The following is a 27,199-nucleotide window of genomic DNA, read 5'->3' as shown; positions in this document are numbered from 1 at the left end:
GGAAGAGCCCATGTTCATGTTGATGGAGGAACATGTCCACCTGTAGAACTGTGTGGTGTTTTTAATTTGAGAAAACAGTGGAGGTCAACGGCACAGAGGAGGGAGCCGTATCAAGCTGTGGGGTCTTTCCATGGACCATAATAGAGCTGCAAACCTCATTCTTAGAAGAAATAAATAAATGTGTCTTCTTCCGCAGGCTAAGTGTTTGAGCTTCACTGTGCTGAATGATGCATGCACAGAGTTTGACACTAGAAGGCTGTTTTCATGTAAATCTACTGAAAGCGTAAATCTTCTTTGTGTTGACTGAACACCTTATTTCGAAAGAAGTGGTCCTATGAGCCTGTTTTGTGACATCACAAATAGTTTGGAAGCCAATCCTGGTTTGATATTTGGCGTACACAAGTGCGATGTGCAAACTTGACACTGAGAACGGTCTTTACAGTGAAGTAGGAGACATCTTGCGTCCAACAGTTAAAATTCTGAACGTTCATTTATTTACTTTTTGTTAGGGGGAGGATATTTTAACAAAATAGATGATTAAATTATTAAATGAACAAGATGAGTATTTGACATATATCTTCTGTTTTTTTTCATGCGGTTTCTGACCTGAGGCCTTGTTACAGATCACTGTTGCAGAAATAAACAGTTGTCTAATGTGACAACGTAATGATTAAGGTTTGGTTACAGGTTAAGACAGCCCAATTGCCAGAAACAATATTGTGTGTACATTTCTGAAAACCACGGATATGTTGTTTCTTTTTGATCAGTTTTCAATTTCATGTTGTGACAATGCTGTGTTTATAGTTTGTACAGGTTTAGGCACAAAAACCACTTGTTCAGGGTGAAGAAGAGATCTTGTTCTGTCTTTAAAAAAAAAAAAAAAACTGCTTTGGTTGCTACAAATACAGCATGAGATCACGACTTCTGTTAATAATATCCAGTGTCTTGACACTCGCATATGTTGAAACGCTGTCTCGAACCATGCTCAGGGGCTAGTGGCTCAACACCACCACTGTCCCCTCACACACTGTGAACATGTCCATATGTGTTATATGACATCTACAAATGTGAATGTATAAGCTGCAGAAATGTTTTCTACCAAACTCAGGAAAATGTTGTGGTTTTGGGTAAAAGCACTGCTTAATTCACCACCTTTGTCATAATAAGCTGCATTCTATTCCATTGTAATCCACTGCAGACTCTCCAACAACGTAACACCACTGAACCCGTTTGTTCCTGATGGATAAGTGTCATTATGCCTCTGGTGCACATGAGGTGTTTGTTAATGGGTATTTGCCAAAGGATTCTGACGTTTTTCTCGGAAGTTCATTTAAAATTTGAAATTATGTTTTACTGAGTCACTTTACTGCTACTGCTGCAAATATGATAGCTTGAACTATTCTGATTATTTTTCTCTCTTTAAGCTCGAAAAACTGCAAAGAAAATAAACTGAAATCAGCAATTTTGTTTGCATAATTGGACATCAACTGGTGCATTTTATAAAATCTGTTCACACACACACACACACACACACACACACACACTTTAGTCAGTGCCATGTGTTTTCTCCCCCCGAGCAACCCCAGACTGTCCAACCCTCGGGTTGTGCCACCGAGATGCCATCTGCCACTGTGGCTCTCACCAGCGCATGTGTTGTCACAAAGTTGTCAAACTGAAAATTATTTGACTTCACAGCGACGCTCATCCAGGTCAAATGAAGGAGAGCTTGCCCAGGAACCCCTTCAAGCGGCCATTACGCATAACATAAACCTCTTATTCCCACAACATCTATCTGTTCCACTTGAAATGGCTACTCCGCCTCGTCTGCGATGCCAGGCGGGTACTGACAGATCTCCACCGGTGTGACTAAGCTCCAGGGTTCGGCCTCCTTACCAGCTGCTGGCCTCGAGGTCCCCATCCGGCAAATTTCAGGACAGCTTCATGCACTTCAGGGGGATTCAGAGGCCAAGTTTCCCTGTGGAGACAACACATGAATGAAGAAGCAATGCGGTATTTGCCTCGACTGCATGTACAATGCACAGTCGGAGCAAGCAAGTCGTTTTGTATTCGTCGTTTTGTATTTTGGCTTGTTCCCTCGTTGTAGGCTTCATCAATCATCCACATCCTTTTTTTAGCACGAGCTGACTTTGCTTTGCTTCGCCACAAATACGGAACAGTGGGGACATAAGCAGACAAAGATGGATGAAAGGCTAAAAACAGGCCAGGTACAATGCACAAACTAAACTGAACTTAAATGCGTTCACACAATGGGGGGAGCAAAACCAGGTAAATGGGGTGCACATCAATGGGCTGTATCATGAGGATAGGCCAGGGGCATTGTATTGTCCGGTCACAGATCAGAGAGAGGAACAAGGGAGACACACAGATAATAGGAGAAAAACACAACAGAGGTGGTTCTTACTGTGTCACAAGGCTGTAAATAATGTACTTGGCCTCATAGGAGTGTTGGTAGATCTGCAGAGACAAACCACATCACAGTTAAAGAGGGACGACTTGAAAATGACACAACGCGAGGTAGCACTCGAGATCGTCTCTCACCAGTTTCACTTCAAAGGCAAACAGCACATGCTGCAGATCCGGAGACACTTGGTACTTGGCAGCTCTGGATCTGTCCTGGATGGGATCAAAAACAAACCAGCAGTCGTAACACACCCGGTTCAGCAGCAGTGGAGGGTGTACCTGCTGCTCTTGAAGTATTAATGCCGGAGCAAGATGATACTCACAAACAGCTGGCTCGGCACAATGACAGTCGTCTCCTTCGTGTCAACGTTGAGCTTGACAACATCTCCATCCCTGGTGCGGTACAGCAGCTCATTGTCTGTAGACGCCAAAAAAATCAGCCATCAGAGACAAAGATGACGGAAGCTGTATCAAGACAGAGTTTCTATTCTGACTGCACGGTGCCTCTGTAGACAGATTCACCATGATGTGCTTATAACAACCACTTCTGGCTTGAGGTGGCATTGCAGAGATATATGACATCAGCAAACTTGTTTATTTTTGTTGTCATTTTCATCGGTGACTGTAATATTAAAAGATCTGTGGTGCAATAGTCAACAACAGTGACATCTAACTGCTGGTTGCACAAATTGCTAGTTTAGGGTGAACTCATACTGTCATTTTCTTTATTCTGTGTCCTAACAGGTAAATCTGAGTTTTTCTTTTTGTTTGTTTTAATTTTTTAGATATAAAAGCATCAAACTGTCATAGTTTTGGGGTTTGGTATAGTTATTTCCTGTATTATGTTGAAAGACTCTCCTCATATGTGGTGTTTTGCTTTACACTTCCTGTTTTTGTCTTTTTCCCACCTGTTTTCTTGTGTTTCAGGAAACACTTTTTCCTCACTCTTTGTCAGTTTGTCTGCTTGTTCTACATCTGTTGCCTGGTCCTGCATTTGCTCCTGGCATATCCTCAACATTGCAGCTTTTGTGCAACGTGGTTTTCTGGTTTGAACTAAGCTTTTATATTCACCTTTCATTTTTCTTGGTTTCTCACCAGCCTGAATTTTGTTCAATGGATTTCAGCTTTATTTCACTAAAAGGTCAATTTCAGTTTCTTACTCTGCTCTGGCGTTGCGCACACACAAGCCTTGTGATGACTTCTGTATAGCTAGCTAGCTAATCACCATGCTGCATGTTTAAGAAATAGCTACAGTGGTGACAATTCAACAAGTGTGACTGGGATCAACACAAATTCAAGCAGTTAAAACTAACTCTTGCTGATCTGCCTAATGTTGGCTTATTTGCGTAGTGCTACATATATCATACATACAGTAAAAGACTTGTTTAATTTGTCCAGGCTGGTGGTCAGAACAGTGTGTCTGCCCAGTGGTATGCTGTTGTTCCTGTCATCCTGCTGTACAGGCAAACAAAACAGTCTCATCTTTTAATGGGAAGATTCCATTGAACGCCAGAGTTTCTCTCTCTGGTTATCGCAGCAATAAAAAAAAATCTGGTGTTTTGAAAGCTAAACTGTGGGACTTTTGGTTGTGCATCTTATGTAATCAACCCAAACTCTCTTTTCAGAGAGCAGATTGGGTTTTATAACTCAGAGATGTCCTCAGAGGCATGTCAAATCTGCTGTCTTGTGTTGAAACATAAACATTTTCTCTAATGGACTGTTACAGCCATGACACCCGAGCCAAATTAATTAGCACCTGTTGACAGTGCAGTGATAATGGCTGTTTTTGGTGTTTTGGTCAGGTTTTTTTTGTGTGTGTGTGGACACACACAAGAGTTGAAAATGTCAGTGCATACAGAGAGTGATGATTTTTTTTCTTGAAAAGATATTCGCACAGTGTTATAAAGAGAGGTGATGGTGACTCATTCACCAAGGATATGTGCTTTTGTTGTCTAGAACAAAGGTTGACTGAGCTACAGTTGTTGACACCTAATGTTCATTGTTAGACAAAATATTACCCCGTCGTACTTCACAAACACAAATGTTTCAGACAGACACCAGCAGCTCTTTGTTTCAGAGTTCGGTCTGAAGGTTGAATCATTTGTCTTTGGATGTGAGTCTACTGTGAGAAACTCAGAGGTGAGTCCAAAGACTACTGAGGCAAGCGGTGATCAAAGAGCAACAGGGATCAATTACGGACTCCTGTGAATGAAGCCCACAAAATATTGATGAGGACTACTGAAGTGTGAGGTTGTCCCATCGGCTTTCTTATCAGAAGGTCATTAGCACCAAATGGGACTTGATTGCATTAACTTAGCTGACAAGATGCAATGTCACACAATTGATTGCCCGGGTTTCATCAGGTGCTGAGGACGTTTTCATCATGGTCGTGAGCGAAGGGCACAGAAACTTAACTAATTATATGTTAATAAGGCTGTAATGTAAGTAATTAGGGGAGCAGTCTCCACAATAGAACAAAAGGACAGATGTAAGGTCGTAGCACGTCTGTCACACAAGCCAGAGACAGAAGTTTGCACGTGCACAGCTTGTAATGTGAATTTATTTATAGATGCTGCTGCATTCAGATGTACACAATACATCAGCAGGTGTATTCATGCATAGGCTGTCTGCGAATGTGTCAGTGAGGTTGTAGTGGGAGATGCTGAACAAGTTCAAACTGTTTTTCAAATTCAACTAAACGCTTCATAATGGAAACTAATATTGACGATTGAAATAACCAAACATACATGTGGCATCTTTCTTCGCAAAGTTGAAAAATGGTACAAAATGACAATTTCACATCACATATTTGATATTTCTGTTTGAACAGGGTTTATAAAGTTTAGTGCTTCAAGGGAAAATTGATTGGTATCACAAAAAAATCGCTTGTTGAGTGTTATTACCTTTCTCTTTTTAATAAGATTTCAAATGGCCAGCTGAGTATTTTGTGCATTAAAGTAGAATTGGATAAAAATAACAGATCTACAGTATGAATTTTTGCTGATAATGGATATACTGATGTTTTTCCAACTTATTAGGTCAGATTCCTGAGTTCAATATCGATGTACACACTGAGTTGTTTTCCACCTAAATGCAGGGAACATCAAGTCCCCCCAGTAGTGAAATAAACATATTAATATTCCTACTCTTTTTGTGACTGTCCGCTGGCAGATGCAGACAAACAATACTTTTCGATATGTATATTTATGTTAGTCGTCCTATGCCGCAGAGCTGTTGTTGTAGTAATTTCGATGTTGTTGGATGCATTATATACTATACTGTACCCTCAGGGGACTGGGGGTTCATGTCCTGAGTGCAACTAAAAGTCAGGATTGATTTGTTTTGAAGTTATGTAATGCAAGTAAGCACACAACGTCACTTCGGTAACTTTCGTTATGCAACTGGTCATAGTTATTTTAACCCTAAGTATGATATTTTCCTTTATGATTTTTTTCTTCAACTTGATCGAGTAGTTTTATTTGCAAGTTTTATTTTGAAACTCTAACCGACTGCATTATTTCCAAACTTGACTGTGTTGCGCTGAACTTGCAGAATAATATTTATTTAGAAACATACACACAAATAAACTCAGGATATACTTCAGTAGTTAAAGTTGAAAACTTCAACATCAGGTAAACACAGACTGTCAATCATCTCCAACTGTGTTTGTGCACCAAGCATCGATGATATCAACACCGAGTCCACCTCTTCTCGTCCTGCTCGGCTCATTGCTCATCCCTGTCTGACATTACTCCAAGTTCATTTCTGACTTCAGAAACTTTTAACTTCTCTGGCGCTTCAATTTGTTAAGCTTGCTCCAAGCAAGAGGAAGTTGGTGAGATGCAGTTAAAGGTCACCCCAAAAAAAGCCACAGACAAAAGTTACTGTGCTTGATTAAAGATGTCTGCTCTGTGTAGGTGAGCTCTGAGAACACTAAACCAGCCTCATGTCAAATGCAGTTGTTGAGGGGCTATCTATACACATGTTGTCATGGCAACAGTGGCGCCTGCAGCATTCTTTTGAGAAAAGAAGGGAAAAAAAACCAACAACATGAAAACTGCTATTTTAACCTCTGCTGCCGAAACAAGTATGGCCTATGGCAGAAATAAATAAATTTGCGGAGAAGTGGAGAAGAAAGAGACCGTTTTGGTTTAAGAGCAGCAGACACTGACAGGACCACTGCCCGCAGCATCGCTCATGCTTGGCGCTCACTTGATGTCCAACGTGAAATGTAAAGTTGCCGAGCATATCATCATCGCCATCCTGTTGTTAGTGTTCACATTCCCCCTGATGCAAAACATAATTTTTTCATTCTGTTCTCTAACACTGTGGTGTGCAACAACAAATAAATCACCTTGAACCTATAAAAACATGTATGTGTACATTTGGTTTCAGCATCTGTTTAGGAGTGATCCCATAACAACCAAACAGATTTAAGCCCGTCAGTTCACACCTGGCAGTAAATGCGTCTTCATAGCAGCCGCCGCCATCAGTGTATGAATGTATGAATGAATTACTGTGAGTTGCTTTGGACAAAAGCGTCTGCTAAATGCCCAAAACTTAAAATGTAAAAAATTGAAATGTCAAGCAACCTCTCTTGATCAGATCTCATTTTCCTGCTTCATATGCAAATACTCACCCACATCACTGCAACAAATCGATACAGCATTTTTTTTTACAGAATAAAAAAAACATCTTCACATATAATGTTTGCTGAATTAACAAGAAGGCCCAAATAGTTTACTATTTGTTTTAGACAGCATTTTGTAAAGTTTTGAAAGTTTCTCCTGATGCAACAAGTCTCAAATTTTTGCATTTTCCACAGATATCAAAGAAGTTGTATATATTTGTTTTGTTTACTGCACATTACCATCAATATGTTATAATATGTCCTCTATTTACAGGTGAAGTGCTCTTTAAACTTACTTTCCCAATTTAATAATTTAATAATCTATAAAACTGCTTAATGACAATCACATATTTAAAGGGGCTCCATGTAGTTTTGGAGAAGAAATTCAAACTCAGAATTGTAATATTTAGAATATTTATGAGGTAATAACACAAACTGATACATATTATAACAAGCTGTTCTCAGAGGGAAATAAGGCACTGTTTGAATCTAGAAAGGTGGCGGGGTCCACCACATGTAAACAAAGTAAACAAGGATGAAACTGCATTGAGAGTTTGGTTGTTTAGCTCATTACACACATGTTGAATGTAGCACACAGTAAGATGTGATTATTCTTTTAAAATAAAGTATCACTGATTAAGTTCATCATGCAGAAGCTCAAAGATATCCCCAGTACTTTGTCCTGTCGAACACCAGAGGGCACCGCGTCAGCTGATCCAACATTTATGAGCTCAGGTGGCAGCTTCCTACTCTCTACTTTGTCAAGGTTAGAGAGGCCACAGCGAACCCGCTCAATTGTACATCTGTTCAATTTAGACCATCTTACAGAACGGCTCGAAACACAGCATGCTGAATTTGTAATACGTACAAGATGAACTGAAAACTGTTGAATTTGTTTGCCATGGAGACAGAACAAAAAAAGGAAGAGAAAAAAAAAAATCACAGTCAGAGTGAGTTCACGTGCATCTACATGATGTTTTTAAACAGCTTTATCGAGAGGATAATCACAGGTATCATAAAAATAAACCCAACAGAGCTGTTTATGTAGAAACATTTCAATAAGATCTGCGTTAGGAGTTACATTCAGGTAAATTACCGCCAGATACGGAGACATGTAAGGGATAATGCCTGACGAAGTGTCTATAATTAGGAATTAATAGACAATGCGGAGGCCTAAGAACCGTCCAACGCGCAGCGGAGGACGGCTGCCTCCGCGAAGTCCATTAACTCCTGATTATGGACACCTCGAAGGGCATTATCCCGCTTATACCATGGTCACTTGCCAAAGAAAAGAAATTTAGACCATTAATTTATATTTTTATGCATTTTACAATCAAAATATAAAGTTTTTCACAAGCCATAACTTAGTTTCCCTGGTAACGCCTGAGGGTTTGACTAATACCTGGAACAATCATTACCCTCCCGTAAGGTTCTTATGCAATGGAAACGTTGTTCACTCCTCCAGTAAATAGGACGGACCTTAGATACGACTTGGCAACAGAAGATACTCTAGTCGCTATAGGTTGAGCCAGAAAGCTAACGCTATGCTAGCAAGATTCAAAGTCAATAACACTGCGTATGGTTGACAAACAGTAAATATAATTTGACAGTATGCTAGCTAACAAGACCAGCTAGCTAACAGATATTAGCTAATGGACACCCTGCAGCCAATCAGAATCGAGTATTCCCCCAGACCATGGTATAAGTAGGGTTAATGGTAGAGAAAAGTCCGCTCTCGATAATAACTGTTATAAACTGTTAGGCAAGACACATATGAACTTTGATTGCATTTCCATCCTTGAGCTGCAGAACTCTACTGCACTCGGTAATCGACTCGTCAGGGCTTCCCCACAACAAGCAAGCTGCTGCAGGAGAGTGGTGAGTTGTGTTCTCTTTTCAGTAGAGATCCGGCTAAGCTAGCAGATGTTTGATGCCTCGAACTATGTGCTAGGACCCTATTTATACTGTTGCTCAGGTTTGGTGCTGTTCTGAGTATTATTTCTGGCTATGAGTGGCGTTTTGACGGCGGTTTCTTGGTTGGAGGCGTAGACTGAAGTGTGTTGTTATTGTGCAGTCTCTACTTAGGTTGCTAAAACTCCATAAGCTAGCAGTCGGAAAACTTGATCTCTCAAGGGGGGTCTTACTTGTTGTGCTGGCGTGTTAGACCATGGATTAAACTTACGCCGGAGTATCCCTTTAAGTGATGTCAGTGGGATCGGAGAAGAGGAGAATTTTATATTTTATTGCACATTTTCATGAATAAAAATCTGCTGTTAAAGCCTCTTTTAGCTCACCGCTCTCCTTTTATTTTTACTCTCTATTTATTAACCTTCACAGAACTATAGTTTCAGGTATAATCAGTCACACAAATAGCAGAACTGGAACGTGACCTCAAGCTCGATTCTTACATTTCCCTCTGAAGGCTTAAATACTTTATGATCCAATATTGATGAAGGGTTTTAGTCATCCAGGTGACGGTATTTCTAAGTGCTGTATCGTAGGCAACCAGACAATTTTTCAGTTGCGATGTGATGCTATTTCATGACTTACTTGTTTTTATTGGAGATGTGCAAGATTGTGAAACCCTAGTAGTTAAAAGCCTTGTAACCAAAAGTCTGATCTTCTGTTTAGTTGTTGTTGTTTATTTTGTTGTTGTTTTTGTTTCCCCCTTTGGTGTCGGAGAAACAACGTAATCTGTTTTTGAGTCTTTCAGCCCTTCATTTCACTATCTTTAAAAGAGTACAAAGTAGATCTTACAAATGTATTGAAAGAACCGTATCCCTTACTTGAACCTTCTCACACATCATACAATTCAATTTCTGAAAAGTAATTCCTTCAAAAGCCTTTCAAGCCTGCTGTACAACTACCAAGTACTCAATGGGAACAGTTTTTCAGTTCTTGCATAGGCTTACAAAACTGATGGCAGGGACGTTAAGAGGCAGCAACTCACGAATGCGCCGGCGTGACTTCGATGCAACGCATCAGATGAACATGAGCCACTTCTATCAGTCTTCATTTTTATACGGGTCGACGAGGTGAATATCGGTGAATGCCTAGTTTATATGAGCTCTAGTTTGCGTTGATCAGTGGATGTCTGGCTTTAGACCTGATGCCCTCATATGAAGGTTGTGTGGTTCTCTGTCTATGAATGTGTTTTGTTCTGTCAATGAGACTAACCTGGTGAAATAAAGTGTCAGGAAGTTATACAGTGATTTAAAATGCCACACTTTTTTTGTAAAACGTCCTTTTCTGATTACATTTTCTTGTAATAATAATTCATAATAATAGGCACATTTTACTTCTTGAGCTGCAGAAAGGACTCCCGCATTTGAATATAATAATATATGTTCTGTAATAAGTTGTGTTCTTCCCTAACTTTCAGATTTGGATAATGTGCAATCCATATCTGTCACAATTACTATATGGACAATTTGAAACAGGACGTCAGATTTTAATACTGATGGTATATTCTGAGTCATGGGCAACGATGATACCTATCATAATGTGTCTGGATGTGTGCCGTGTTTTGACATGAGAGGCAGATGCTAAATGCCAAAGCGCTCACTCACCGCTGAGCCATTTGGCGTCTGGGTCATGGATCTGAAGGTCCGGTCCGAAAACATCGTCTATCGTCACTTTCTTCTTAAGGGCAAGGCTGTCATCTTCACCTGTCGAGTGCATCAAGAAAAGATAAACAAAACACACATGAATATGATGTGTAGGTCGACCTGAAAGCGATTCTTGAAGAAAACTTTTTATTAACACATTATTAGCATTTCAAGTGCAAGTTTTTCTAGTTTCAGAGATAAACTAAAGGAAAACTTTCTCCATGTGGCTTTGCTCAGGGGGCTGCAGCCTCATACCTCAGACTGCCATCAGTGCACTTTATTATACTCTTTTTCTATCTCTGGAGAGAGCACCTCCAAGCACTATTCAGCACTGTAGGTAGAGCAATTTAGCACGAGGTACAAACAAGAAAGAGGCCCCCCCCGGTATTGCACTATTGATCTGAGAGCATCGGTTCACATCTCGCTGCCTCATCTTTCGCTGCGGGAGGCCCGACCCCTTCCACCCCCAAAACTCAAAACGAGATCTGAAGCTGACAGCTGAACTGCAGTTGGAGCCGACAACAGGAGGAGACTTCTACCGCACATTTACTCGGGAAAGAACCGGCAGACACGAGTTGTCAGGATGGCTGACAGCCCCGTGTTACTGTACAAAACAGCGCGATGACAGATTCTTCGGCGGGGCTTCACGTTGTGACTGAGCGGCGCGATCTGAGTGGGTAAACACCGCGTCAGACATCGTAAAGTGTTTATCGACTTCGGAGAACACCCCCTGTCTGGCGAGAGGCTGCAGAGTCAGTAGAGGAAGCTAATTTCCAAAACGAGGTAAATGGTATCTCTGATGCTGTGCCAATTTGACAAATGGCTGAAGTTATTACTGTATAATAATCTCCATTAAACAGGCCTGAATGGCATTACACGTAAAAAGGCCCATTACCTAGAGAGAAGATGACCTCGCCTTTGTGTAAAACCTTGCCCCCCTGAAACAAGGTTATTGTTAATAGCTGCCTGTGCTGAAGGAAAAAGAAGAAGAGGAGAAAGAACGAGGCTGCAGCCTGACTGTAAACTGAGTTGTGTGTGTGTCTGTGTGTAGGTGTAGGTTGTTTGGCTTTAAGACTCTGTTATCCGGAAATCCAAAAGTCTTCACAATTTTCAATGGAGTTTGGTGTAAAATTAGGCCACAACTCATGAGGGACGCTGATCAGTTTTTAATGAGTTACAGAGAACTCCACTGCGAAATCTGGCGCTTTTTCAACATTCAGACATTTTCTCATGTATCCAATTTGCATCATCTGCGACATCTGGCACTTTGTATCCAATGATTTGCAGCACATGGAGATCCAGAGAAAGATCTCTAAACATCTTCCACTGTTAAAATAACCAAACGATTAGACTGAAATAGGCACATGCATACACGTGCGCATGTTTCTACCTCTATTCATTCTCCCATGTTTTATGCCCCGTAGTCTGCAAACTATGACAAAATTTGACAGATTTCAATAGAATTAGATCAAAGGTTTGGCTATGATCAAAGACTGGTCGCTTTATTGATGAGGATACGGACCTTTTAAAAAAATTAATTCTTGACATTGCAAAAAAGCTTCGCCGTTAATCAAAAATGGACCCAAATGCCGACACGTGCTTTAACGATGACAGCTGAAATCAGATGTCAAAAACCCCAAATCCCCCAAAAAACAAAATGGCAGGCAAAGAAAAGTCCAAGGGAAAAAAACTAAAGAGAAATACAGTTATAATACGAGTTTTGCCTGAGGCACGTTAGATACTTTAATTTTCTGAATTTAATGTCAAGGCTAAGTGTAGAATACATGTTTACTGAGAGGCATGTTTCTGTAAGTGTAGCGACTCAGGGGAAAAGACGTGGGAGAAATTAACCTTTTTAAACCCGTGTTTATTATTGAGAAAGGGCCTATTTTAATCCAAACCATGTTTTCTTAAACCTAACCAAAGAGAGACAGAAAATCAGAAAAGAAACAGAAAATAATAGATGAACTGCAGTCACTGTTTCATAAACTGAAATGATCATCCTGAAACAGCATTAATTATGAACACCGACCATACTGAGGCAGGGAACAGCCACACAGGTGTGTATGTAAGTGCAGTAAACAAGTTTAGGTGTATGACAGTTTTCATGGGTGTACGTGAAGATGTGTGTGTTCAGTGTACGTACGAGGGGTCAGCAGGATGACGGAGGTGACAATCAGGGAACAGATGATGAGGATCACCAGCAGGGCGATGGCTATTCCTTTCCAGTTCCTCTGTGGTGGAGCGCTACCCACCAGGTCCTGAAAAAACAATATTTCACATTACATTACATAGATGCAAACACACACACACACACACACACACACACACACACACACACACACAACAAAGCCAAAAATATCAACTTTCAAGCATTTGGGTAACAGATAAAATGATGATGACGAAGTACGATGACCTCCAGGTATCGAGTTTTATATCAAAATGGCTGCGTGGTGTTTGATGCGTTTTGTACTGACACAGCTGGAGCCCGAGATTGGCCAGAGGACAGCTCATTCTACTGCCGACAGCTCAGCCACTTGTGTGCAGTAGCTCTGCATCAGCCAGCTGCTCCCCGCTGCTCGCGCACGAAGAGTCCCTGCAGCTTTGCCTGATAGCTGGAGTGGTGCTACGACTTCAGCGCAAACACAACAGGCAGCATAATGAGCTGCTCTCCTCACACAGCCCAGCAGATGGTAGATGGCTAATCAGCGCTATACGGAACACGTGTACTGCAAAAAAATCCACAGGACATACAAAACATTTTAACTGCAGGAGAGCAGGAGGCGGCAATCAGGTGGCCCCCTGAAGACTGCCCAGCAGACACACCTTAAACGCTCCTAATCTGGAATCCCTCTTTTGAGGGAGTTTACTGTGTGATTTCACTGTTGGGCACACACACACGCCATCATTGAGTCCTTGCCACACTGTGTCCCTTACAAAGCGACAGGAACAGACCGATTTTCTAGAATAACTGTAGCTGCAGGTTACCCTCATGAACTCTCGCTCCATTCGGTGAAGGGTTGGTCAACAGGGTTTCTGTCCAGTATAATTCCTGTCTAATTACACACAGACACGCTCATGTGCACATCAATCTCTAGGAAAAAAACACGAGCATCTCCAGCCAGCCGCAGCAGTCCAGCTGTTGATATCCTTGTTGCCACTTAGACCTGGTCTCTGTCTGCCTACAGTGTGAGGCAGCGAGCCATCTGCAAGTTAATGAGCGGTTTGTGTACACGTGAGACGCCTCAACTCCTAGTCAAAGATGAGCCTTGTTTTCTGTCTTAAAATTTTTTGCTAAATTTTAAATGTTTGAGGTGCCCCTGTGTGTGTGTGTGTGTGTGTGTGTGTGTGCTTTTCGGCTGCCTGTGTGCCGACCGTCTCTGCACAGTTTGTCTTGCTGCGAAGCAAATCGATACTGAAGGCAGTGAGTACACGTGGAAGAACAGCAGGTGCATCAATAAGCTGATTTATTGCTGCAGAGGTGAGGATTTTCATGATAAGGTGAATGGACATGTATACTGGATTCATAAGATATTAATGTCCCTGTCCCATACTCTAATAGGGAAGACATGCTGTTGAGGCTGCCCCTGATATCAGCAGACCTCTGACCGAGGCTGGAGATAAAGCAGAGAGATGCTCTGACAGGCGAGCAGATAACAGCCTTGTTTCTGTTTGTTTTTCCGTCTATCTGCACTGAAAATGCCAAAGAATTTAGTACAGGCAGGTGATTTAAATGCAGCCCCGTCCGGCATCCGGTTCATCGCAGCCGGTACCTGATGGAGCGTAGAGAGGCACAGTTCTGCAAATGTGACAGCTGGATCGACGCCACTTAACGGAGGAAAAGTGTCTCACAGCAGAATATTTCCAGACACTCTGATGCCAGGCTGGGAGGCACGCGAGTAAATATTTAGTTCCAGTAATTTGCGTCCCACCCGTGACAAACGCATCGCGCTACCACAGCACAAGGTGAAATTATTTCAGACAGCCCGCTTTTCATACGTTAAATACATCTCCCACATGCCCTGTGGGCTAATTCAGGCTGCAGAAGTGTAGGATGGAGACGACTTTGACGAGCAGGAGCAGCTTGGCATTTCTGTAACCAGACACCCAATTATTCAATCGGAGGTCAGGGAGCTTTTCCACAATTCACATCAATAGACAGTCAAACGCTGTCCGACATTTGCCTTTTTTACAGCGAGGTCCTCAATAAAACAGCATCCAGCTGAAACAGATACAACCATCAACCATCACTGTCAATAATCCTGGATACATAACACCAGCCTGAGAACAGTGTGATCAATTTTTATCGTGCTGTCTGTGGTGGTCAACGGAGCCATCAGGTAAGCTGTTGCTGATGTACAAACCTCTCAGTTAACACAAGCCACTGCAGAGACAGAGAGAGAGCTTTGAGAAGAGCTTCTGACTGTGTGAAACCCACATTAATGGCAGACAGAGATGTCTGAGAGTCAGTCTGAGGTCAAACAGAGCTTATACAAAGTGCTTTCCGATCACATCGGAAACGTATTTATAGTTTTTCCAAACAGCCACACGGGAGGGTGAAATAAAAGAGAGGAGACTCGATTTTATAGGAATATGAGGATACTTTATGAGACATCGTGGGGGTGATGGCACACATTTTGAGACTGGACGACGTGTGCTCTCGGATGTACCCGGATGTAGTCACATGAACAGAGAGCCAGAGAGAGAAGTTTAAACCCTCACTCCTCTTAGTTCCAGAAGAGAGTATACTGGCACCTTAATAATGGAAATCTGCTTTGAGAGAAGGGGGTAATTTATGTATCATTTTATAAAACTCTCTTTAATGGGGAATCACACAAAATAATACATAACGATTTATATATCAAAAGTACCTCAAAATTGTGCTTTTTTTTTAGATTGTACGCGCAGATAGTGAAAGGAACAGGGGACTAGGTGCTCACTGACATGCTTCACACAAAGACTTATCGACCTGTAACAGACTGATGACAGAGACATCTCTGAGCTGGTTGAGAAGCTGCTGCAGAGCCGTCGGACACGGTCTGCTCTGATCATGTGTATTAATGATCTGCTTCATATTGTCGAAGATTGAAGATGAAAAAAATTACAACAATTATCAAATGAGTTTGGTTTGAAAATGAAGCAGGCATGTCAACACTCAGTCAGTCAGTTCTTCAAAACGTTCTCTGGTTAAACCTTAAAACTCTCAAATTCATTTCTTTCTTATTGAAATACGGAATGGCTGCTGCTCCCATGTGTAGTCCGTGTATTTAATACCTAGACTCGAAAAAGTAGCACCATATATTTTAAAATAGCGCCGACAATCCACTGTTATTACAGTGTCTTCGCTCTGTTTGCTTTGTCCCTGCAGACTGCTTTATCCCTGCAGACTGCTTTATCCCTGTGTGAAATGTGGAGCATTTCACCCACCTACTCAACCACATACGAACAGAGAGCTCCAAACTCAGGCTGAATTCACTCAAATAAACTATGTGAAAATCATCAACTCCTCCACTGTGTCTAGCAAATTAAAACCCTGAAGAGACGTACAGAGCCCGACTTTAGATGGATTGTTTGATTTCCCCGATGTTCAGCGCGTTTAAGTTCATAACAAACTCTGCAGCTGTAAACTTCACTGCTCCCCGGATGCTGACTTTTCAGAGGAGCTCTTAACGAGGACGAAAGTGCACCTATGTGCGAAAGCAAATGTTGACCTTTGGCTTTGGTTTTCAGACATGGCGAAATGGTGGTGTCTGCATTAAGCCATCTCCTTCTGTTAGCTGTGTGAGGGGCAGGCATGCATGCCCTACAGCTGATAACAATAAAAGCTGCATTAATAAATGAGAACCGGAGCCATTTTCACCCTCTTCTCTACAGATACCACATCTAAACAAACCCTGCACATCTGGTGCTGATGATTCTAAAGGGTAGAGAATCCCAAGAGAGGAAGCAACACATTTTTTTCGATCCATTTGTTTCTGGTTTTTATTCTATTTCTAGACAAAGGGGGTTATACGAATGAAGCATCTTTTAAGGTCAAGCTTCCTTTTATTCCCCCCACTCTCTCTCTTTCTTTAATCCTCTCTCCCTCCCACTTTCCCTCTGTCTAACCATCTCTTTGTCTCGCTGCTGAAGTGTGAAATGGATCTCTCCTGATCTGAGCACCTGGTTTCCAAGGGAACCAAGGGAGTCATTTGAGTCAGGTTTGCAGTGAAGTTGGTGCTGGCTGCTGTACAGACAGTGGGGACTAATGAGTGTCATGTGGGTGATGCGCCCGGGGGCAGCCGGAATTAACTCAGGAGTCGGAAAACAAGACACTCTCAAATGTGACACGTGGGGATCTGGACATCTGAAACGAAAAGCAAACATCAGCTGCGTAAAGAAATCCGACACTTGACACACGATATTTCACTCCACTGTAATGCAGTCGCCGTCAGACAACTGTCAAACTGGAGAGTGAAGCAGTAGCCTCTGGACAAGGGGGTAAACTTTTCCTCTGGAACAGCATCAATAAATTATGGGCATTCATGAGTAAGATTAAGAATTCATGCCAGCTGGCTTTTGGTTCATGGATAGTAGGGCACCAGCCTGCTCCTGTCGGTCCAGCCTGTCTTTGTCTGTTTGGGTAAATGTAGAGTGCTAGGGTAACGTTCAACCAAGGAGGACAAAGGACAGTTGTTAAATTTGTGGAATTGTGAATTGAAGCTGGGGTCAATAAATCAGTCAATAAATCAATGGCTTCGACACGTACAAGAAAAAAATAAAACAGTATGTGTGTCTGTTGCAGGCCTCCAATAAACACATCCAATCATCTGTCTGTCAACCTACAGTATGTACCTCCCTCTGCCCACGCACTCAACATGCATGATGGGAGTATGTATTAATACAGCCATTAGCAAGCAAGTTGCATAAGAATGAAAGAGGAAGTGGAGCCAAAATATACTAACATTGTAGCCTGACAGCTGTTCAGTGCAATCAATGGTTAAGTTGTTGTTTATGTTCATTATGATAACACTGAGTTTCCTTACATATGAGTGAGGCCGTTGGGAGTGGTTGGTGATGATGCTGATGTGCTGCACTCACGGTAGCTACTGCGCCTGCTCTTCAGCAGTGAACTCAGCTAACTCAGCAGCACCAAACACACAGCCCCCGAGCGAAAAAAGAAAGCTGCTCGGTCAGTGACTGACCGTCATTCAGCAGCGAACCTAGTTACGCTAAAGCACACAGCCCCCGAGCCAAAGAAAAGACCCGCTGTGGAGGGAAAAGACTTGCGCAGTGGCTAATGTTAGCACAAAGCACACAGCCCCTAAGCCAAGCTAATCCTGTTAGCACAAAACAAACACTGATAACAGTAAGGAGTAGCTATCATGCTGGGCAGTCTTTTCTGACAGAGTTAAGTTTGTCTCAGCTTTTTTGCTCGTGTTTATGTCATTGTGGCATTTTTCACATTTAACCGAGCAGTTTATTTATATATTCGTTAGACTCAAAATGCTAAGAGAGCTCAATGATTGCAGCTATCATCTGGAGGAAAGCATGAAGGATTATTTTAGGTTACACTTTTAAATTCTTACAAACCCTATCTTTAAGGACATGGAAGAATCAAGCCATGTCTTCAGACCTTGCGTCAGGACTATATATATTTTGAAACACTGCACATTATAATTGAATGTCAGGAAATCAAAAGCTTTTCAGTATAAAATTCTTTAAAGCAGCATTAAATGCTATTACCTCCTTTAACATAGAACAAGCTGAAAACACAACCAATACATTATGACTCTACCCAATTGTTATGATGGATGTCCTCACCCTAACCCGACCCCTGAGGAAAGTATTTGGCTCGTAAGCTGCTAAATGCTAAATTATGTTCAGCAGCTCAACTGTTTGACGCTGAGCAGTTAATGTACAGTGTGTTTATCAGACCATTTTTCTCCAAAAACAGCTGCTTGCTGCAGGAAAAAAATGTGGATGAGAGCAGTGACAGTGAACAGTAAAGGCTGTAAAACCAAAACAACGACCCGAAAGACACTAAAACTCTCCACAAAGCTAAAGAGATCTGGATGAATAATTCTCTATGGGTTCATCATTACGAGCAACTCCTTTCAATTTACACATTTGGCCAACTTTAAATATTAAAAAAAAAAGATTTGTGCAGCTTTTAACATATTAAACCTTAATGTTTATTTACTTGTTTGAATGTATAATAGTATATGTGGTAGTGATAGTGGTTATGGTGATGGTTTTGGTAGCAGGGCAACATTGAAACTGGTGGGTTAGACGAGGGGGGAGGCAAGTGCATTGTGTTGTTCTTTCACAACAAGTCAAAATAATATTAAATGATTCAGACCCCTGCCTTTTATGCCATTATCTGATTTCACCTGGGAATAAATTATTCAATATCGGATGAGATGCTTCTTCTCTTCCATGGCTCGGATGCTTAAATTCTTCCAGTCAGCCACAGTCTTCTGTATGTTGACAGTCTTAAATTAAATTACACTCAGTCAGCGTGTCTCATTTGAAAATACCATAAGTGCCGCACTCGTCTTATTGTCTGAACGGATACATTACCAGACAGGAGCTGGAGGAGCTCACAGGGATCTATTCTATATCATCTTAGTGTGTGTGTGTGTGTGTGTGTGTGTGTGTGTGTGTGTGTGTGTGTGTGTGTGTGTGTGTGTTTGACTGTGGTACCTCAAAATCCCTTTGCATATACCTCAATGTCTTTTAGTAAGTACTTGAAACCAGATAGTAAAAACGGTACAACAATATGTCTTGTGTGTATAATAATGTATTATGAAACATAAATAAGGATGCAGGCATTCCAGGCTCCTCTAACATTAAAAATAACATCCACTCTTAAATTGAATAATTCCGCAATTACAGCAGAGAGACAACAAAAACAATTAGTTGTGTAATCACAAGGCACTGTGCAAACCATAATCAGTAATAACAACACTGTCCTGCCATTTTAAACTCTGGCATGAGAACAAAATGTTTTCCAAATCCTGTTGCTCATTTGTGCAGCAGTGCTGTCCTCCAGCATTTAGCAGCAGCTGGGGGTGAGGAGTTTCTCTTCCAAAAACAGACAGAAGAGACTGAGTGTCGGGACGCAATCCCCAGAGTCAGTGTTGGCAACGCAAACCACAGTTATCCTTGGCTGGGCCTGTGGTGTGGTTTGGTTTAGACACAGAAAACAACTTGGTTAGGTTCGGAAAAGATCGTGATCCAGCTTAAAATACCTGCTTTGGTCAAAACAAACATGGAAATCCAGTATTTCACACTTATGTAAGTGTGTAACTCCACCACCATCCCCTCCACCTCACGAAATGACAGTCAGGTCATAAACAAGTAATGGAAACGGTATCAGTGGTTCAGACCAAAGATTCATGGTGTAAAAGAAACCGTTTGCAGGGGGAAAGTTTTAGCAGTGTGAACCGAATCGCTGCAGCTCGACTGCTCGGCCAGCTGATGGTGCCGCCTGCGACTCAGCCCGTCACCTCACCGGTGGCTGGTTTTAGAATGTAAGGTTTGTAATCACTGTTATCAGCGTCGGCTGCTTAATTGACAACTTCGCTGCGCGTCCTCCACTCTGCTCACATCCACAGCCACTTTCCACCACTCGCCCTCCAACACTCAACCACGCCTCTCCGCCGCTCTTTTCTCTACCGCCATTTCATTATTACGCGGAATGCAAATGTATGTAGCAGCTGGCTCACTATCACTGTGCTCATTCATATTTTAAGGCGCTCCAAATGATATCAGGCTATGAAAAAAAAGCCTGAGAAGCCGACAGTGGACACTGAAGAGCAGAGTCTTTGCAAAATGAGATGATACCCCGTCTCGTCCAGTTTTGAAGAAAGTTTTGAAGTCTTTTGTCTGAACAATAATGTTGCAGTAGACTTGGCTGTATTGATACATGATATATATATCTCGACGTTTTAAAATCTCCTTCAAAAAGCCCTTCATAAGTGCTAGGACAGGGCATTAAAAATCTAATCTCCAATTGTTTTTTGACCAAATACATCATTTAATATTGCAGGGATGACAACTGTTGCTTTGACAATGTATTAAAACTGAGAGTTTTGATAAATAACAGCATTAATGTGAATACAAAGCATGTAGAAGAGTCTGGTTTGTTCAGAAAAGTACATTTAAAAAACACTTTAAAACCAGGGAATGACGACACTCAAGCCATATCAGGATATAATCATATCCAAAAATCCAAGGTGACATATCGTATCAGTTCACGACGAGGAAAACTGAATTTGTTTGACATTTGCAGCCTGGTTGATTAGACACACACACACACACACACACAAACACACAAACACACATTCATAAGCCTGTGATCTGGCTACTCCAAACTTTCATCTGTCCTTTTCATCCCAACAAAGGGAACCATAGCAAAGGGGCTTAGTGTATACGCTATGTTGTGCTGCCATATTTGAAAGTGTGTTGATACCCTGGGCCCTGGGTGTCCGTTCCTGAAGTCGATCATTTGAAATAAACCACAGAAACAGACGGGGAGGGAATCCGTCTCAATCCGCATGGAATAAATAAATATTTGAACGTGGAGCTTCAGAGATCAAGAGTCTGCAGGGGAAGAGATTCATAAAATGGAGGAATGTGCGTTGCTGTGGAAAAAAAGGAGCAAAACGTGAAGTTATCAGTAGATATTTTCTGGGCTTTGTGAGTCTTTTAACTGGCCTTTGTGAGAATTAATAACATGCTGTACTGAGTGTGTGCGAAAGGGGGAGGGAGATGAGAGAAGTAGATATGAGGTGGCGTTAACTCGTGCTGACACTCTCAAGAGGAAAAAAAAAAGGGCAAGAGGAAGCAAAAAGAAATGTGATTTACCGGACACACTACAGCATCTTCTAATCATCAGAGGAACTGTGGAGCACACAACAACATTACCGAAGTTGACTCATTTGAGAAGGGCTCGACTCAAAGTAACCCTCGCTTCGTTTAAAAAAAGAAAGAAAGAAAAGAAACATCTTTCCCTCAAAATGTCCCTGAAAATTAAATCCATTCCAAGCTTAAAAGGAAAGATAAGAGACCTATTATCCTTTCAGAGTAATTATGTGCAGTCCAAATGGATAGAGCAAGATGGAGTTTTAAAGGAGGGTGGGAAAAAACAGCAAAAACATTCAAATTAAGACGTAATAACGTACTGCAGATTTTTTTTTTTTTTCCCAAGGCGGATGTGCTGCAGGTCTAAAAATCTCTCCCATTTCGTAACGGTTCTTTTTATACCGCGTGAGTCACCTTTGATCCCCTCGGTCTGGATGAGTACCCTGCTGCTACCTACCCCCGGTACAGTAACAAAGAAGATGCAATGATGAGTGTTAATGTGAGTATTAAGGTGACAAAACATTTTTTCCGTGTCCGCCGTCGAAGCATCACAACCGGCAACAATGTGGGGGGGCCCGTCTGCATCGTTGGCTCAACAAAAGAGGCTGACAGTGATGGCACATCGGATAAAGAGTGCTCTTCCCAGGCCTGTAATGATTGTCCTAATGAAGACAGCAGCGTGTCTTAATGGAGAAGACGATGAGATAGCCTCAATTTATTCACTTATATCTTTGGATTCGAGCTGGATAAAGAGGAGAGGAGTGCAACGCATCGCTCAACTCCATTAAAGATCCTCCACTCCACGGGGCTGGAGTTCAGATCTCAGATGAGCTCCTCCAGCCGCGTGGCGCTTCCTGTGCTTCGATGTCTTCGTCTCTCTCCCCCCCATGTCTCCACATCATTAAAAGAGTAGACGCACGGGCTGGAGTTCTCATTTGAAACTGATATTACCAGCGAAGCAAGGTCACTACCGAGGTTGTGGTGCGGGAGTGTGTTTTTTTTCCTGAGCTCATCCATCCAACAGGAAACCTTTTTTTGTTTCAAAGTGTGCCTGCCAGAAATCAAGGCTGTATGAAAATCAGTATTGTGTTGCGTTCTGCACACGTGTGCGTTCGCTTCGTTTTCAAGTCTGACATCCAATTTCCTCTCAGTGATCAAAAGAGAGCTCGTACTCCCCCTCTTTTTGTCTGATGTGAACATGGTTAAGGATCTGCTGTGGAGCTGCTGTCGACGCTGCACTCCTGCTTTCATAAATGTATGAACAGGGTGCGAAAAAATAAACACTTTAGAGTTGAAATATTAAAATGTACTGACTGCATCGAGACACAAGAAAGAGACCTTCACACAGTGGGTAAAAAGGAAACTGGAAAACAGTAAAAAAAAAACAAAAAAAAAACACAGGTGAGGTTCTGAAGGCGACTTTTCCACTTTGGCAAATATCAAACTTAATTTCATCCGGCCCATGCAACAATTATGTTGAGTGAAGTCTGACACACTCAGCGCGGAGCCACACACTCAACAATCAACAGCACTTACGCAACTCGCTTTATTGTCAAGCTGTTCTCGCCCCTTACCGGCAAACATGAGTTTATTTCTGTGGAGCACATTTCAACATAAATTGTGGCATGACTGCCAGGAGCTCCGTTACGTAAACCCTGAAGTGGATCGTGTGTCTGCACGCCATTACATCACTTCACAGTGTTCCCTGTGGCCTCATACTGAGCACAGTTTAAACTCAGCGAGTTGACAGAGGCAATTAACACCCACCCTCTGCCTTTCTTCTCTCTTTTTTTGGCTGCCAAAACTTTTATCTTTGGCTCAGAACTAAAAAAAAAAAACCAACAAAAAAAAACAAAAAACGATGATTTCATCCCTGAAACAAAAAGCAGAAGTTGTTTTCACAGACCGCTCAGTGACAACAGGACACCACCCTCAGGGGCTTGTTATGGTATAGATGCTACACCTGTGGGCTGAGGTTACAATAGGCGTTCATTAAATATGTAGGAAGAAGTTTAGAAGTTGTTGCATACATTCAAACTGCAGCACTGAAACATTTATAGTCAACACACCCATTCGAAGACAAACAAAAACTGATGAACGCTCCCAAGAAATCTTTTCTTTATCTTGTTAAAATCAGCTGCTTCCACTGCTGCTGCTGCTGCTGCTCCTCCTGCATTAGCTCGCACACAAACACAATGATGATCTGAGTACAGCTCGCCTCAAGTCCTACCTGGTCCGGCTGCTGCTGCTGCTGCTGCTGCTGAGTCGCTTTCACCGGCCCATTCGCATCTTTTCCAGAAGTCATGACGGTAAAAAATAAAAGAGCGGAGAAGGAGGGAGGAGAGAGGAGAGAGGAGTGCACCGGCGTCCGCCGCTGACAGGTGCAGAAAAATGAAGCTGAGAGAGACGCAGAGAGAGGGCGACACAGAGAGAGAGGGAGGGAGAGAGAGAGAGAGAGAGAGAGAGAGAGAGAGAGAGGAGAGAGAGGAGAGAGTGAGAGAGAGGAGAGAGAGGAGAGAGTGAGAGAGAGAGAGAGAGGAGAGAGTGAGGGTGAAAGAGAGGGAGAGAAGAGGGAGACAGTGAGGGAGGGAGGGAGGGAGAGAGAGAGAGAGAGGGAGAGAGAGAGAGAGAGAGAGAGAGAGGCGTATGAATTGTTCAAGGGTATCCAGTGATTTGCTGAAACAATGGAGAGACCGTGTGGGTGCAGACAGCGCAGGGTTCAGCTGATGTGCAGGAAACCGTGGACCGGCTCGAGCATGTGGGAGGTTCAGTTTGTCTCTCAGAGCGCCGCTGTCACCACAACACAGCTCGATGGATCCGGAGACTCTCACCTACACCTGAGTTCTACCCCAATTCCTAATATTTATGTGGCAGGTTTGGAAACAGGTTGAGCACAAACTGGAGGCTGAGACATCCTTTCACCAGTAAAAACAAGCGTCAAAGTAATTTTTTTTTCCCCAACATCAAAAACTGTTGGGCAATATATCGATTCAATATCACTATATGGGACTATATAACATCTTAAACTCTAGCTAAATGGGCATATGGCATACGTTGGTCTTGTCCTGGTTTGACACCTGTAATACAGTAAAGTGATGTAACGTCCTTGTACTGTTCTACCTCTTCTAATCATCCATATTGGCCTATCACAGATCTATCAGATCACAGAACCAGCGGAGTGTTGGTCTTGTTTAGACAGCTTGCAGAGGAGTTTTAGCTTTAGCTTGCTAGAGTAGAGAATGGAGTATCATTATTAAATCACGGCTGGAAATTTTAAGCAGGAATTTCAAATATGTTGCTTGGGAATTATCACTGACTTACATTGACATTTCATTACCGGCAAAATGAAGTGTTACACAAATCTTTGTCACTAGTGAATATAAAAACAGTCATCCCTACAATAATGTTATCGAGGCATTTAGTCAAAAATATTGTGTGATTTTGTCGACCCAGTCCTCGCATCACTGAAGTGCCTTTGAGGAGATTTCGAGATCTAAATCTAAATATTATGTGTAGCGATCTGGTGGATATTGGGAGATGAAATAATACAGGAATTTTCATCTGATAACATTTGTAGGGGAGTTTGTTCTGTGGAGCCGGCCCTGCTTCATTTGATGAACTGATCAAAAATGATTCACTGTGCACGCAGAGCCTGCATTGCCAATGACAAGAGACAAACCCCCATGCATCCAAGCACCCTCGGACTAAATTATGTAATATTAGACAGCCTTGTCTTGTGGTATTAGTCATGGAAAATGAGAGAATGAGTGTGGGTTTCCCTTTTTGTATCACGCAGCATAAAAAAAGTTGATGTTTTTTGAGTATTTGAGATTTGCCTTACTTGACATCGCACATCCTGTGATGATATTGTCCATGTGCACGTTGTGATGTTGTTGCTGAATCTGTATATAGTGACAGGCCTAACAGCAATACAGCCTAAAAATACTGCGTTATGATTTTAAGGCCATTTCTCCAGGCCCTCACCTAAAACCTATAAAGAAACTAGACCTGAATCAGAGAATGAAGCCAAAAAGGAAGCAAACATTGAAGTAAAGTGACATCATTAACCAAACTGCAGCTCCACGTGGTGCAGACGTCTTCTCTGAATTCCTTTAAAAACTGCGGAGCTTCACCTGGTTCCATTTCCATTTTCCCCATCCTCCGTGATATAAAGGAGAGCTCAAGGTTTCGTCCTTCCACCTGGACCTATATTTAGTCGTACCAGGCTCCACTTCCCCGCCGCTCAGCTCCCGAGCTCACAGCCACTGATAATACGGAGACCTGTCAGTTTGGATCAGATCACGGTGGGCACTCATTACTGGCAAGTCCATTACACAGGAAATGGAAACAGGAATCAATGCAAGTGGAGCAAAATACTTTCGGGTATCAGTGCAGTTCTGATTTTTGGTCATGTATTACTTAAGTTGGAGTTAACATACTCCATGCACAGCAGTTTGGGGGGAGGGGCTGGGAAGATTTGCATATGTGTCTATATCCATAAAAATCATATTGACTCTACTATATTGTGCCAGCGCTGCTGTATTGTCTGCCAATAAAACAAAGGGGTTGCTGCTGGCCCGGCTCTCGAGAAGCAGTGCTACCGTCCTCCCACATACAGCAGAAATAGTTCCAGTTCGTAACAAAAACATTGTTTGTGCTGCATCTCTCTCACCGTGTGTCACATCTCTGCGCACACACGATCCACACTCTTGTTAGCACAGCTTGTCTGCCTATTTGTGTTGCACGCACACACGCACGCACACACACAGAGCGCTGTGTTTCTGGAGAGAGCGTTTCTTCAGAAGTCATGCACAGTCTCTGCAGAGCTCCTGGCCTTTTGAACCAGTCATCTGTTGGAAGGGAAAGGAACTGAACAATCGCGGATAAGGCAGAAAGAAAGAAGGGAAGAAAGGAAGAAAGAAAGAGAGAAAGTCCGGGATGTGAGTCACCGCCGGCGGAGAGGAGGATGTGTTTGGCATCAGCACGAGGGAAACGATCCCTTGTTACCTTAATGTATTCCTTGTAATGCGTGGCTGTACCTTTATTGCCATATGAAGGGGGAATTATTGTTTCGGTGATGATGCATTCTCTCTGAGGCGTTTGTGGATCTATAAATTAACAGGAAAGTAGAGAGAAGAAATCTCATCTTCAGGCTAAAATTGTCCATTTAGCTTGAAATGAGAGATGATTATAATAAACGATGCAGTAAATCAGGCACTGTTTTGATTGCTCCAGGAAATTAAACACCAATGAATCTCATTCTCAGATTACATCTTTGTTTATTACACTCCTGCAAAAATTATGAACATGACGATATAAGATCACACAGTCAGATTAGGAACGTAGTAATTATTATCAGTCTAGGTTACACTCAGAAAAAGGCTAATTATAATTACATTTTGAGGGCTTTAGCACCTCCATTTTTGAAAGATTTCTTCAGATTATAAAATCTTTGAGCAACCTTTTTGCTCTCATCATAATCATCATCATCATCATCAACTTAGGGTCAAGTGCACATCATAAAATAGTTTAATAAATCCTCCAAGAATTAACTCTTGCAGGTCCCCTTAAATCCTCCTGTGTGTCAAAAAGTCTGTTTTTTTAGATGTTAGGAACTACATTATGTTTCCAGCCAATGTTTGAATCAAATTAGAACGTTGTGCCATTGAAAGAAATCCTGAATCACAGGAGC

The 27,199-nt window shown here is 42.1% G+C and overlaps 1 protein-coding gene across 4 annotated transcripts in view; it reads right to left on the bottom strand.

Annotated features, from left to right (window-relative positions):
* LOC119011466 (dipeptidyl aminopeptidase-like protein 6) overlaps nucleotides 1-27,199 on the bottom strand; it is a 90,191-nt gene that overhangs the window by 17,385 nt on the left and 45,607 nt on the right. For 3 of the 4 annotated variants that reach the window (XM_037084617.1, XM_037084618.1, XM_037084615.1), the window contains 6 exons: nucleotides 12,806-12,920; nucleotides 10,621-10,719; nucleotides 2,745-2,839; nucleotides 2,560-2,634; nucleotides 2,423-2,475; nucleotides 1,894-1,975 (listed from right to left, as the gene is read on the bottom strand). In XM_037084617.1, the coding sequence (XP_036940512.1) occupies nucleotides 1,894-1,975; nucleotides 2,423-2,475; nucleotides 2,560-2,634; nucleotides 2,745-2,839; nucleotides 10,621-10,719; nucleotides 12,806-12,920 (519 nt within the window). Of the gene's footprint in view, nucleotides 1-1,893; nucleotides 1,976-2,422; nucleotides 2,476-2,559; nucleotides 2,635-2,744; nucleotides 2,840-10,620; nucleotides 10,720-12,805; nucleotides 12,921-23,737; nucleotides 23,929-27,199 lie in introns of those variants that run through there. The other variant, XM_037084616.1, reaches the window with a different exon arrangement.

This window comes from Acanthopagrus latus, chromosome 21 (genome assembly GCF_904848185.1).
Source record: "Acanthopagrus latus isolate v.2019 chromosome 21, fAcaLat1.1, whole genome shotgun sequence".
NCBI classification, from domain to species: domain Eukaryota; kingdom Metazoa; phylum Chordata; class Actinopteri; order Spariformes; family Sparidae; genus Acanthopagrus; species Acanthopagrus latus.
Note: the sequence above shows the minus strand (reverse complement) of the source record. Positions and strands in the feature narration are given on the sequence as shown.